Source organism: Narcine bancroftii, chromosome 7 (genome assembly GCF_036971445.1).
Source record: "Narcine bancroftii isolate sNarBan1 chromosome 7, sNarBan1.hap1, whole genome shotgun sequence".
NCBI classification, from domain to species: domain Eukaryota; kingdom Metazoa; phylum Chordata; class Chondrichthyes; order Torpediniformes; family Narcinidae; genus Narcine; species Narcine bancroftii.
The window spans coordinates 42577976-42593046 of NC_091475.1; the positions used below are offsets into that span (position 1 = coordinate 42577976).

General features: G+C 37.4%; 1 protein-coding gene across 3 annotated transcripts in view; it reads left to right on the plus strand.

Moving 5' to 3' along the window:
- scml2 (Scm polycomb group protein like 2) overlaps positions 1 to 15071 on the plus strand; it is a 111546-nt gene that overhangs the window by 12801 nt on the left and 83674 nt on the right. For 2 of the 3 annotated variants that reach the window (XM_069889843.1, XM_069889842.1), the window contains exon 4: positions 12083 to 12153. In XM_069889843.1, coding sequence (XP_069745944.1) covers positions 12083 to 12153 — 71 coding nt within the window. Of the gene's footprint in view, positions 1 to 12082; positions 12154 to 14521; positions 14998 to 15071 lie in introns of those variants that run through there. The other variant, XM_069889844.1, reaches the window with a different exon arrangement.

Genomic DNA, 15071 nt, shown 5'->3' on the forward strand with positions numbered 1-15071 from the left:
CTGAGAATGGGGCATTGGGATCAGCGTGGGGGCTGGTCTTTTAAAATAATGCCACTCCCTAACACTAATTTCTTCTCCCTTAATATTTGAAGCTCTTTCGTGACTGTCTTGAATACATTCTGTAACTGAGCATTCACACCCTCCTTTGGTAGTGTTCCAAATTCATTACCCTTGATAGACGACACTTTCAATCTTTAAATGTGTCCTAATTTCAAAGTATCATCTTCCAAAGCATGAGCTATGATATCCCAAATTTAGATCTCTTTAATCCAACAAATCAAACTCTATGGCTGTTTCTTTTTAATTCATTGATAGAACAGATAAACATTTTGCATAACTTCGCAACATGATTTTCATAATGATGAATAACAAAGCATTTACTGTATAATGATACAAAGATATATAAAGATATAAAAAATTTTTAAAGATACACAATGTATTTAAAGAGATACAAAAATTCAAAGAAAAATTTCTCGTGGTCACACTTCCTGCACATCTTGTAGAAAAATAAAAACACGCTGTTAGTCTGCGTGAATATTATGACATTAGATCATAGTCACTATGGTAACACTGCAAACAATAGTTTTCTTAAAGAGATAGGCACAAAAATTAACTATGGGTTTAAAAATAAGGTTTTAACCTTTACACCCTTTGATACAAAATTTTATCCTATTCATGAATGATCAAGCCCTATTTTGAAAGACCAACAGCCGTGTCTTATCTGTCCTGTCAAAACCATGAATTATGTACTTGTGAGTTAAATCATCTCATTCTCCTTCCAGCAACACATCAGTGCTTCAACCCATGCTCTTTTATAAATTGAGTGTATGTCTTATTAAATTGTACACATTCTTCCCCCCCCTCCACTATTTCATAAATTGTGCACATGTGTGCTTTATTCCCGCTATGATTTCACTGCTCTGAAGGTATGTAATACGTCACTCAGGATATCACCACTGAAGATTGGGGCCTCCCTTAGCTCTGCGATACTGGGTAGGTAATGTGAAAGGCCGCACACAACCGGTTTTTCTTGGTCCAGTGTGAACAACCCCACCGCTATTTCAAAATGGATTGTTCACATCCTATTTAGTAGTTTGCCAATGAGGAAAACTTACAATTTGCAATTTTTTTTCTCTGCACAAAAATTTAGTCAGTTAAAAGACGATAGTGCCCTCCACTGGAATAATTTTGTCAATACAGAGAGTCTCCAGGTTACGAATGAGTTCTGTTACCTGAGTCTGTCTACAAGCCAAATTTGTAATAAGTAAGGCAGAAGAGGTACTTACAGTTCTTATTTAGCTTTCATGAGGCAATATCATATGCATGCACAAATTGGGGCATAATGCGCATATGCCAATTGGGGGCACAGTGTGCAATTATGCACACGTGTGAATTGGGGCACAATTATGTGCATGTGCGAATTGGAGAGCTAAATTAGCAATCTGAAGCATTATGGAGGGCCTCTCATACCAACACTAAAAACTTCTTGAGAAGTTCATGGTATCATTTTGTGTGCACTGTTGCAGAGAATTCTTTGTTGAGTCTAACAGTAGGATCTCAGCTGCCAGTATTTCCAAGTCTATATTACCTTTGAAATTGAATGTGGCACAGGTTCGTTCTAAAAGATGAATAGACATTTAGACACTTTTACATTTCATTCCATGATGAAGGGCTCAGGCCAGAATGTCAGTTATGTATTTTTACCTTTCCTATATAAAGGATACTGCTTGACCTGATGATTCTCTCCACATTCTGTCTTTACATTTCAACATGCAATCAGCACCGTAACAGGCCCTTTCAGCCCATGAGCCTGAGCCACCCAATTGACCGATAAGCCTTGTACATTTTTGAACAGTGGGAGGAAACTGAAGTACATGGAGGAAATCCACACAGACATGGGGAGGGCGTACAAATTCCTTCCACACAGCGCCAGATTCAAACCCCAGTTACTGGCACTGTAGCAGCATTGAGCTAACTGCTATGCTAACCATAAAGCTCTATTGCTCTAAAGGAGATGGGCAATCTTTAGAATATTTACTTTATTCTTGCAGAGTTGTGGCTGTGTTGCAAGTCCTTAATATTTTAAATATTTTTAATTGTAATTTTAATTATACAGTTTCTAATTGCATTTGAAAGTCTATAAATGCAACACTCGAGGATACAGAAGAAATGTAGTTGGATTTTATCAACAATGGAGGATGGCAGTTGCATGTGAACAATGGATAGGCTGAAATTTATTAAATGGTATATTTAATTAATCTACATAAAAATGAAGCACCTAGATAGGTTACATGGTTCCCATACATTGATCACTTTGAGAAAATCCATTTCAGTTTTTTTGGGTTATGAGCATTTATTGTCTTTTGCTTGTTGCCCTTGACAGGCAGTAGAGAAGTAACTTGAAACCATTGCAGTCCTTCAGGTGAAAATACTGCCTCATTGCTGATTTGATCCAGCAATGATGAAAAAGTATTTGGTGGAGTGTGCCTGTTTCTATTATTCCTCTTGATCACTGCTTGGCAAGGTGCTCAGAATATTCTTTGGGATTAACTGCAGTGTACTTGATAGATTGTGCATGTTGTAGCCAGTGTTTTGGTGATTGGTGAATGAACACTTCAGATAGTTGATGGGATACCAATCAAGCAGTATGTTTTGTCATGAATGGTGTAAAGCTTCTTGAAAATTGTTGGAGCTGCATTCATTCAAGCAAGAGAAGTAACTCAATCCCTTTCACATTGCTGACAAATACTTTGCAGCTATGAGTCAGCAGGTGAATAATATCAACCTTTATCTGCCCTTGTAGACACAGTATTTATGTGGCTGGTCCAATTGAGTTTCTGATAAATGATGATTCCAAGAATGTTGATGGTGAGGAATTCAGCAATTATAATCCTTTTCAATGTTCAGGTTATTAATCAGATTCTCTTGTTGGAAACACCAATCAATAACTTCCTCCAATGTGCAAATGTTTTTTTACCACTTGTAATCCCAAAGTCTGGATGTTGTCTCAATCTTGCAGCATGCAGGTATGTAGTGTAGTGGGGTTTTTTTTTTTGCAGTGTTGCAAATGGAATTGAATAAACATTATGTCATGATCAGTAAGCATCTCAATTTCTGACATTTGGGTGCAGGTCCTTAATGAAGTAGCTGATAATTGGGCTTAAGATGCTGGCTAAGGAATTTCTCTTGTCTTAGTGTTTTAGGATGAATAATTTTCATCAACTAAAGTCATCTTGTGTGCAAAATATATCTCCAATCAATGTAGTGTTTTGCCTTTGATGTCCAAGTAGCTAGAGAGAAATTAAAGATATCTTTGCACACAGGTGGGTTAGATTCTGGGACTCTGCATGACATCTACATTCAAAAATTACTTCTTAAAGCATTTTAAATGCCATTGCACACAAAGTCATGGATTGAGGAACTGGAAGGTGGCTCTTGAGCTAGAAAGATTTTTCAAGCCAGCACAAGATCTATCTGTGCTTGTATTCAATGTTATTTTCAGCTGTTTAATAATTGTATTCTATCACGGGATAGGCCAGCATTTGCTCTGGCAACTCAAATTCTGGTCTGACCGAGAAACTAAATATAAAGACCCTCAAATGATTGTATGCCAAAACATAATTTTGCATGTTCCAGATCCCTATAGAAGTTGCATTTGTATATTTTTTTTAAACTCTAGGCATCGCAATTTGGTTTTCAGCCATTGAAGTGCATGGACTGTTGTTTATGAATTCAGACAACTGATTTTTACCTGGTAAAGTGTCACTCACATTAGTTAAGTAAATAACATGATCATTTCTTTTGAATAATTAGCCAGGATCTTGGTTTTTCCAGTGCCCATTTAGGACATTGCCATGTAATTTTTTTGTATGTTTGTATGTCACTTGAAAGATGTTGTTTGGAAGAGTATCCAATTCGGTGGGTCACACAGAGACAAGTTTGGACACAAGTATTACAATCACAGGTAACTTTAATAAACACACAGGAGACAAATAGGGGAGAACTTCAAACAATACTCAATTATGATATTACTAAACAACATATTATTATGATGACATGCTCATCGGTCCAAGGTTGGACTTTGATACCAGTGGCCTACATGCTCGTAGATGTGTGCACATTCTTCCGATGGACTTCCACACACACTCCCAGTTCCCTGTACCAATGGGGGTGAGACTCTGCAAGCCACTGATCTATTGCAATACTATGGCTCAGTTTCAGTGTAGTGCACACCTTACCCGCGGCACTTCCATCCATGTCCATAGTAATGACCTGGCAAGAAGTGATATCTGGGGCTTGGACCACGAGACAGAGAACAAGAATATGCTATGCATCGATGTTGTATGCAGTTCTGATCTGGGTGCCTAGTCAATAATGACCCTAAACAATTTAAACAAGCCAATGGTAAGGTGTGTACTAATGGGTGGCCGGAGTCCAACTTTGATTGACAGGTGATGTGACTTCCAAATAAGTTTCTGACAGCAAGGATGCATGGCCATCTGCAATCCACGGGTGAGGTGCCGGAAGATTGGAGGGAAGCTCGTGTTGTTCTGTTGCTTAAAAAAGGCTCCAAAAGTAAATCAGGAAATTACAGGCCAGTGAGCCTGATGTCAGTAGTGGGTAAATTATTGGAGTATGTTCTGAGAGATAGGATATACAAGTATTAGGATAACCAAGGGCTTATCAAGGATAGTTAGCATGGCTTTGTATGTGGTAGGTCATGTCAAGAGTTTTTTTAGGATGCTACCAAGAATGTAAATGAAGGAAAGGCTGTGGATATTGTCTATATGGACTTTAGTAAGGCCTTTATCCATGGAGAGGTTGAAAACTGGATTTGAAATTGGCTGAATTGGAGAAGACCGAGAATGGTAGTGAATGATTGCTTCACAGACTGGAAGCCTGTGATTAGTGGTATGCCTCGGGAATTGGTCTTGGGCCCATTGTTGTTTATTGACTATATCAATGATCTGGATTATAATGTGGGAAATTGGATCAACAAGTTTGCTGATGACACTAAGATTAGAGGTGTTGTGGACAGTGAGGAAGGTTTTCAAAGCTTGCAGATGGATCTGGACCAACTGGAAAAATGGGCCAGAAAATGGCAGATGGAATTTAATGTAGACAAGTGTGAGGTGTTGCATTTTGGAAGGACAAACCAAGGTAGGACAAACACCGTAAATGGTAAGGCACTGAGGAAGGACAAACCAAGGTAGGACAAACACTGTAAATGGTAGGGCACTGAGGAAGGACAAACCAAGGTAGGACAAACACCATAAATGGTAGGGCACTGAGGAGTGTGGAGGAACAAAGGGAATACAGATACATAATTTCCTGAAAGTGGCGTCACATTTAGACAGGGTTGCAAAAACAGCTTTTGGCATCTTGGCTTTTATAAATCAAGATATTGAGTACAGGTGTTGGATGTTATGGTGAAGTTGTATAAGATATTGGTGAGGCCAAATTTGGAGTATTGTGTGCATTCTGGTTGTCAAACTATAAGGTAGGATATCAGTAAGAATGAAAGAGTGCAGAGAGGATTTACTAGGATGTTGCCAGGTCTTCAGGAGTTGAATTACAGGGAAAGATCAAACAGGTTGGGACTTTATTCCTTAGAGTGCAGAAGAATGAAGGGAGATTTGAAAGAGGTCTACAAAATTATGAGGGGAATAAACCGAGTAAATGCGAGTAGGCTCTTTCCACTTAGATTGGGAGAGATAAATACGAGAGGATATAGCTTTAGGGTGAAAGGTTTAGGGGAACATTGGAGGAACTTCTTCACTCAGAGTGGTAGGAGTTTGGAATGAGATGCCATCTGACGTGGTAAATGTGGGCTCACTCTTAGGTTTTAAGAATAAATTGGATAGATACATGGATGGGAGTGGTCTGGAGGATTATGGAATGGGTGTAGGTCAGTGGGACTAGAGGAATGATGTTTTGGCACATACTAGAAGGACCAAATGGCCTGTTTTCTGTGCTATAGTTTTCTATGGTTCTGATCCACAATATTCCAGACAAGCCATGTGTTTCTGCACAATGTTACAGGAAAACTACAGCGATCTGATTTTGCATGCTTTCTAATTGTGGAGCTATTTTACTCAAAAGTCTTGAGTTCAATTTGAGTCCTGAACCATACAACTCATAAGTGCTATTCGAGTCAAAGCTGACATTTTTACTATGTACAAAAGTGTTTGAAATTATCCAGAATTAATATCACTCAGGGTTGTCAATCTGTTCTTCCTGTTTGGTCTTTTCAAAAGCTGTTGTATGCTTTTGCACTTACCTTGGTATCCTCTGAAAGTTTCCTATTTGAAAATTAAAATTGAATTGACTTAACTATTATTTCTGTTCATTACTGATTAAGGATTTTATTTTTTAATCGCTTAATCTTCTTGGTTCTTTAGGCCAGTTTCTGCTCTTTTATTGAAACTTGACCTAAACTTTTATTGTGTGTGCTCGGTGGTCCTTGGCAACGCTGTTTCATCGTGTTGTACAAGTACAGTCAGAGGATAATAAATGAACTCTTCATAATTGTGAGCCACTTTAATGAAATATCTCTTTAATATCATATTCTAATATGAGACATCTGAATTTCTCTGTTCTCCAGGAAATTTCTCATTTCAAGCACTGTTGCAAAAATGTCTCATTTAGCGTTTTCTCTTTCCCATTGTTGTAAAATGTCAAAGTTTATATTTAATTTAGGATTGATGATTTGTTCTAATTGGCTGCTGCAAATAATGACTAAAGTGAAAAGCAATCTGCTGGAGGAACTTGGCAGCATCAGTGGGTGAAAAAGAATCATTAATGTTTCTGGCTGGAACGTTGTCTTAACCATATAACCATATACAGCAATGAACAGGCTAGTTTGGCCCTACTAGTCCATGCCGGACGGAACAAACCCCCACCCTCCTAGTCCCACTGACCAGCACCTGGTCCATACTCCTCCAATCCTCTCCCCTCCATGTAATTATCCAGTCTTTCCTTAAATGTAAATAAGGTCCTTGCTTCAACCACCATTTTTGAAGAATTCCACACTAAAGCATTGGCTATTATTCCCCCCCCCCCCCCTATTAATGCTGCTTGATGCACTGAGATCCTCCAGCAGATTTAAAAAAAAAATTCCAGCATGTGCAATCCCTTGTGTGTTATGAGTAAATACTATAATCTCTAAAAATACTAGATTTTCTGTAAGGTGGAAGGGAAATTCTAATTGTGTAATGTCGTTATTTAAATAAAATGAAAAGGTAAAGTGTTGGATTTATGCATCAATGCACAGCTTCCTCACTCAAATGCATGACAATGAATAATCTAAATTTCCCTGCCTAATGTGAGTAGTTTACCTCCTCAATTTAAAAACTTTTGATCATGTTTCAACATCTTGACAAAACCTAGAGCTCACATAAAAATAAATCTTCTCCTAAAATAATTTGAGTCTGTGTAAACATTTTTTAACCTTTTAAAATTTTTATTAGATTTTTATATAGGAGTACATACAAAAAAGGAAAGATGTATAACAATGATACAACTGTAACAAAGCAAGCAAGCAAACTCACTATAACAAAAAAGATTTATTATGCAAAATATCAACTTGTTTTTATCCAATTATTAACCGTATTTATCTTGGACTATTTTTACCAATCTGAATGGGAAATCTAAAACAATACATTTTTTTGTAAGTTAATGTCTTAAAACCTATTAAGTTCTAAGTTTTGGTTTGCTTCTTCAGCAATCAATATTAATTGTACATTGTTAAAGTGAAATTTTACTGTTTGCTAACAATGCCTGTTACTAAATTATAGTAGAATAAATTGGATTAAGAACAGCTTTGAATTGTTTTAATGTCTGACACTGCAGATGCTAAGACAACATTATGAAAGTTTCTTCATGCCAGATGTGCTCATTTTCTAAATTAGCTAGGTGGTGATGCCATTTTCAGGTATTAAAACAAGTGCACTGAAGCATATCTTAATGAATGCTGTTAATCTCTCTATTATTTAATTTCATTTAGAAGAATGGTTCGGGATCCAAACAAAAGATACATTAAAAAAAAATTGGGACTACAGTAATTACAGGACACTTTCCAATTCCTGGTGTTTGACTTTTGTGTTGAAATGGCCAATAGAGCAGGATGGCTAATACATCAGTTCATTTGAACCAAAAGCAATTGAGTTAACTAGAAAACTTCTAGATATGGCACAAAATCAACTACAATAATATAAATGAACTCATTCCAATTTACTTCAGCAAGATATTTCTGTTTGGATCATTAACCGATTACCTCAGCAAAGCATGCCTTAAAATATAATATTTAATCTGTTAAAGTAATTACATGAATGCAAAATTTTCCTTTTCACATTAGACTTTTTTCTGTTAGTTGGATTTTCGTTTAGAATGCACCTTCAATATCATGATCCTTACAACCAATGCAGTTTAGTATTGCTTTTGCAAGCAATATCTTTTTAATCATGTTGGTTGAAGGATAAATATGCTTCGTTATTCATTTAGATGAAAGCTAGTTTTCTGCCGTGATTCTGCTGCCTGACGTGATTAACAAATGTTCAGGTCTCTGTTTTGGTTTCTGTCTTGTCTCTTTTGAGCATTTAAAGCCTTCTGGGGTAATTTCACAGAATTTTAGTCAAGTTAGTCACAAGTGAAGTATCAGCAAATGTTTGGTTACAAATTAAGTATCTTGTCTCACTTTGGAGAACTGATCTGCAGTTCCAGGCATCCTAGAGAGGCAGAATATTTCTGATTACACTGGACAACAATTTTTTTTCCAAAGGGCCTACTTCCTGGAAAAAAAATTGGAGATTATTAGAGACAACTTTAGAGGCTAAACACAAAGATCATTTCAGATGCTGTATCACGTAGGAAGTTTGAGAAAATGTTATTGAATGTAGCATGTTTAATTGCATAATGATGCTGACACATTGCATCAGTTCAACTGACCTAAAAATATTTTGCCGCTGTTTTTAGTTTGTACTCAGCATCCGATGCTTCTTGTGTCAGTGTGCAACGATAATCTGCCAGCATTCATGTATTTCAGTTGCCCGATATTTTTCCATGGTCACAACATCCTGGTGAAACCTTTTCACTGTGTTCATTATTGCGCTAAGATCAACAGAAAAGTCCAAATACAAATGCATAAAATTAATTTTTAATGACACGTTGCACTTCATGGCTTTGTCTGCTTCAAGTCGGCTTAAATGTGATAGGAAATCACAAAAATAGCTCAAATCTTTTTTAAAAAGTACATGATAGAAATATTTTGTTTTTTTGTGATTAACAGCCCAAAAGCCATAAAATATCACAAAAGTGTTCAGGAAGCCAAATCTTCATTGTCCAGTGTCATTGATACTGTCATATATTTGAAAGTACAGTACAACTTCAATTATCTGAAATAGTCAGGACTGGGCCTATGTCAGATAAACAGTTTTATTTTGGAAAACCAGTCATTTTTTAAAAAATAGCCCAGTAGCAACAGCAAATCACTTGTAACAGTGTTTAAATAACAACAAACAACAAGGGAAGGGAAGCATTAAAATAATGTTTAATTCTCACCAAAAATATTCAGGCTGCCAACACCTCCCTATTGAAGCCCTGTGCTCCTGCCTCATGTCTGCACTCCTGTCTGGATGGCCACTCTCCTTGATGATATTGAGTCAAGGGATTCTTCTGACTGCTTGCAGCTGGGAGACAGTGGCACACAGTTTGAGAGGGAGAGTTGGAGAGAAGAGTCAATAGGGAAAAGTAAAGGAGAAATGGAAAGAGAGGGGAGGGAGTTACCTGAAATGAGGACAGTCTTCGTTATAATTTCATGTTGAGTGAATTTTTTTTCAACCTGTGAGGTCAGCTCTGAAAAAATTTCAGATAAATGAGGATTTCTGATTTGTTTCAGATATCCTTAATTATCTGAAATGTAAAAAAATTTTTTGGATAAATGAGGATTTAGGAAAATACAATTTCAGATAATCAGAGTTGTATTCTCTGTTTCCTTGTGATTACACCTCATTCTTCTAAACTCAAGCCCAACTGCTCGATCACTTTCAACGTGCTTGATGGCATCACTGCTTACAAAATGAAATTTGTGATTGAAAGAAAAAAGAAATCCATGCCACTGATATTGATATTTATGGGCAGTTTTCTTTATTTTTAATAGCACCAGAATGTGACAATTGAGAGCAAAATCTGGGCAATTATATTTTGTTTCCTTCTTGGGCACTGTGGAATTGCTGCAGATGATCTGGATCCACACTTCGAATACTTCTAGTTACAGCCTGCTAACTTTTTTTTTCTTGTTTTCTGCACATGAATCAAAATTTGGTGGTTTTATCCTTCATTAACTACATGCGGCATCTTATTGAATGCTTTTTTGAAAGTGCAAATACACATCATTTTCTTCCTTTATCAGCCCTTTTTGCTGAAACATTAAAACTTATTTGTCAAAACATTTTTTTCATAAATCCTGTGTTGTTGTGCAGTCATAAAGTTGGCATTTTGTAATTTTCCAAGTGTTCAGCAATGGGATCCAATAATGAATTCTTGCATTTATTCTGAAATGCCAAGCAAGATAGCTTGTAAATAATGTCATTGCCTGTTTTTAAGTCAGGCAAATTGAGAAAGTGGAGAATTGGGTGGGGGGGAGAAGGTGATGTATTAGAGTTCAGTTTGAAATTTAGAGGCACTCTATCTACATAAAGTCTTGCTCATGTCAGCCATTTTTGGACCTGGAATAGAACTCCTGCAGATAATGCAAAAAATATACATTAGAATTTGTTATAATTATGTCACAAAGAGTTTTTTGAATATTTTATTTAAAAATTTCCATACATGTATTTAACTTTCAGTTAATACAACAATAAAGTTCAAAGTTACACTACATGTATTTATAATTCCCACACCCCCATAAAAATTATTTAAAAGTACAATAATGTAGTGGTATTAACTGAAAAGAAAATCTTCAAAGATTGCTCTGAGATGCATGATCAAACATGCAAGATTTTAGCCAATCTTCTATATAGTCAGTTTTTCGAGGATCTTTACAGGGCTTCAGGGAAAGAAAGAAGGGCATTGCATATTTATGCCTAATATTTTCATATACAGGTGCCATATTTTCAAAACCATATTTATTTCTCAAATTGAATGTAATTTTCTCTAAAGGAAGGCAACTCTGAATTTCTGCATGTTTGTATGCTTTTTATTTTCCAAAGTACTAATATCCACATTGCAGAAATGGCGGGTGTTCACAATGCTTCCTTGCATTGAAGTGTTGAATAAAATAATGATTTCAAACCCCATGGGGAAATTAACTCAGAAAAGGAGAACCATGCTGTAATGATATACAAATAATTATTTGCAGATATTGTATTAAGTTTCTCTGCTCCATATTCACATCTCATGATACACTTTTGTGCACAATTTCTCCATACAAGATTTGAATTTTATTTTTATTTTGCAACTTTACAGCAACAATCTTACTGGGAACAAATCAACTGTTTGAAATTCTTGGCTCCAGATCACCATAGAACTAATTGAGAGTATTATTTTAAATTATCCATGGGTCCTTCTCAACAGTGAAGGTGATAGTTGCTTGAATAGTGATTCAAATTTTCCTTAATATAGCAGAACTTGTGTATCACTTCTGCTTATACATATGAATAAGCCTGATTGGTTTTCTAGTGGTCCTTGCTTATTTAATTTATTGTAAACTTCATGATGTGTTCAGCTGATTTATTTGAACCTCTGAATCAAATGGGAGCAAAGAATAATTAATTTAGAACCAAAAGAACATTAAAATGTGATACCATGATACCTCTATATTGCTTAATAAACATATTATAAGATTGTGCACAAAATGAAGTAATTTGTTAATTTATAGGAAAATTTTATATTTATTTCAACAAAACTATGTTCATCTTTACAAGATTCTTTGAAATCTTGAAATTTTGTGACCCTATCTACTGTACTTGCAAGAAATGTCTAAGCATCCTTTGATCCTAAATACATTTTGGGTACAATAGCAAAAACACCAAGATCAGAACTTGTATAAGACTCCAATGCACAAAATTCTTCTTCTTGTTTGCAGAACATTTTAACTGGGATGATTACTTGAAAGAAAGTGGAGAAGTTCCAGCTCCCCCACATTGTTTTAGACAGGTATGTAACCACAGGCACTGAATTCAAAATAGATAATATTTTATAGGATAAAAATCAATTCTGTTTTGAAGCAAAATTAGTTATTCATTTTATGACCTGATCAAGCGGTTCAATATTTGATTTGAATTACCGGTAGCCACATTACCTACATCTTCATTCTCATGTTATTAACGTTCTAACACAATATAAAATTCAGGGTATCAATTGTAGTAGTTTTTCCTTTGTTTACAACCCCCTCATTTGTCTGCCAAGCTACATGAAGGTCTGATATTTTTCCTATTCTCATTCATTATTATTCAGCATTCAATACTTTGAATTTTCTATATTTGGTGTTAATTTTTCACAGTAATTGTATAACCAATCTTGTAGAATTTTTCGAGGAGTTTTCCAGGAAAGTTAACAAAGGAAAGGCTGTGGATATTGTCTACATGGACTTTAGTAAGGCCTTTGACAAGGTCCTACATGGGAGGTTAGTCAAGAAGTTTCAGATGCTAGGTATTGATGGTGAAGTAGTCAACTGGATGGGAGAAGCTAGAAAATAGTGGTAGATGATTGCTTCTCGGACTAGAGGCCTGTGGCTAGTGGTGTTTTTCAAGTATCGGTGGTGGGACCATAGTTGTTTGTCATCTATACCAATGATCTGGATCTGCAATTCCCAAACTGGGTTCCAAGGAAAGTCGTAGGAGTTCTGGGAAAGAAATGACAATCTGCATGGGTGAAGCCAGTGACTGTGGGCCAGAGTCGGCGTTGTGCCATTGCTGGGGTAACGTGTGCAGTGGTTTCTGGGGGTTGGCGGCGGCATGGGGATTTGCAATGTGTGCAGGGAGGGGGCTCAGAATACTGGTATCCAGCCTGTCACCTGCGGTAAGTGAACAGTGGGAGGGCTGGCGGTGTCTGATGCGCCAGGAGTGGCCAGGCTATAGCGGGGATCGAGGGACGGCAGGGGTAGCCAAGCCTGTGGCGAGAAGTGAGGGGCGGTGGGGGTAGCCTGGGTCCATAGCAGGGAGCAGTGGGGGTGACCCGGGGAGTGAGGGGTGGCGGAGTAACCAGGCCTGTGGTGGGGAGCGAGGGGCTCCGTAGGTAGCCAATCTTGTGGCGGGGAGCGAGAGGCAGCGGGTGTGACCTGGGCTGTGGCAAGGGGCAGCGGGGTTAGCCAGGCCTGTGGCGGGAGTGAGGGGAATCAGGGGTAGCCTGGGCCCATGGCATGGCAAGTTTGTGGTGGTGGGGGAGCCTTATTAAAGCTCATCTTAGGGCCCAGGTGGAAGTTAATCTGGTACTGGGGAGTATATCTACTTTCTTACTATGCTTACCAGGTCTTTAAACTGTAATTGGCAACTGGGTTCCACAATTTCCAAGTGCTCCACTTGACGGTTACATGAGCTGAAAAGTTTGGGAAGCCATGATCTAGATGATAATGTAGTAAATTGGATCACCAAGTTTGCAGATGACACTAAGATTGGGGGTGATGTGGACAATGAATAAGATTTTCAAAGCTTGCAGAGTGATCTGGACCAGCTGGAAAAATGGGCTGAAAAATGGCAGATAGAATTTATGAGGTGTGAGGTGTTGCATTTTGGAAGGACAAACCAAGAAAGGAGGTACACGGCGAATGGTAGGGCTCTGAGGAGTGTGGTAGAACAGAAGAACCTGGGAATGCAGATGCATAATTCCCTGAAAGTGATGTCACAGTTAAGTAGGGTTGAAAAGAGAACTTTTAGCATATTGGCCTTCATAAATCAAAGAATGGAGTATAGGAGCTGGGATGTTATGATAAGGTTGTATAAGACATTGTTAAAACCTAAGTGTATAGTTTTGGTCACCTAACTACAGGAAAGCGATCAATAAGATGGGATGTTGTCCAGACATCAGGAACTGAGTTACAGGGAAAGGTTAATCAGATTAGTTCTTTATTTCCTGGAGCATAGAATAATGAGGTGAGATTTGATAGGGGTATTTAAAATTATGAGGGGGATAGACAGAGTAAATGTGGATAGGCTTTTTTCACTGAGGGTGGGTCAGATACAAACTAGAGGACATGGTTAAGAGTGAAAGGGGAAACATTTAGGGGAACATGAGGGGGATCCTCTTTACATAAAGAGTGGTGGGAGTGTGGCACGAGCTGCCAGCTGAGGTGATGAATATGGACTAAATTTTAAGATTTAAGAAGAATTTGGACAGTTACGTGGATGGGAGAGATATGGACTGGGTGCAGACCAGTGGGACTAGGCAAAAAAAATAGTTTGGCACTGAGTAGAAGGGCCCTGCTTCTGTGCTGTAGTGTTCTGTGGTTTTAATTGGCAGCACACTATAGCTCCTTTGAAAACTGGTTCATTTAATCCCATTCGGATAGGTATTGATATTAATTTAGAAATGATAGTAAAAAATTAATGTTTTCTTTAACTTCAAAGATTTAAATGCTTTCATCTTTAGTCATGATTAATGCAGGTGCTGTCTGTAAAGTAACTTGAGATGCGCTTTTTACCAGTGTGCACTTGTCCTCTCTATCATGTCTTTTTCAAGAGAAAATCGAAAACTTTATTATGTACTAAATAATATTTGACTTCTTGATTTAGAAACGGTGACTTGCATACCTTTGATTCATTTTTAAGGAACTTGGAGCTTTCACCATTTGCCTTGTTTCAAGATGATATGTGAAAAATGAACAGCCCATTTGTGCAATATAGTACTTGAATCACTTCCCTTTTAGCATCACTCACCATTGAAATAGTTTGCATTTAGATTTGCAACAGTGCCTCAGCAACATCAGAATGGGCACAAGGAATCATATGATCTGGGAATTGGAGCATTTTGAGGGGTGCACTCTCATTTGGGCAACCTGAAGTGGTTAGTTGCTTTGAGTGTATTTCCATATAGAATTGAACTTGAAATGTATAATCTTTTCAAGAAAATGAAGACAC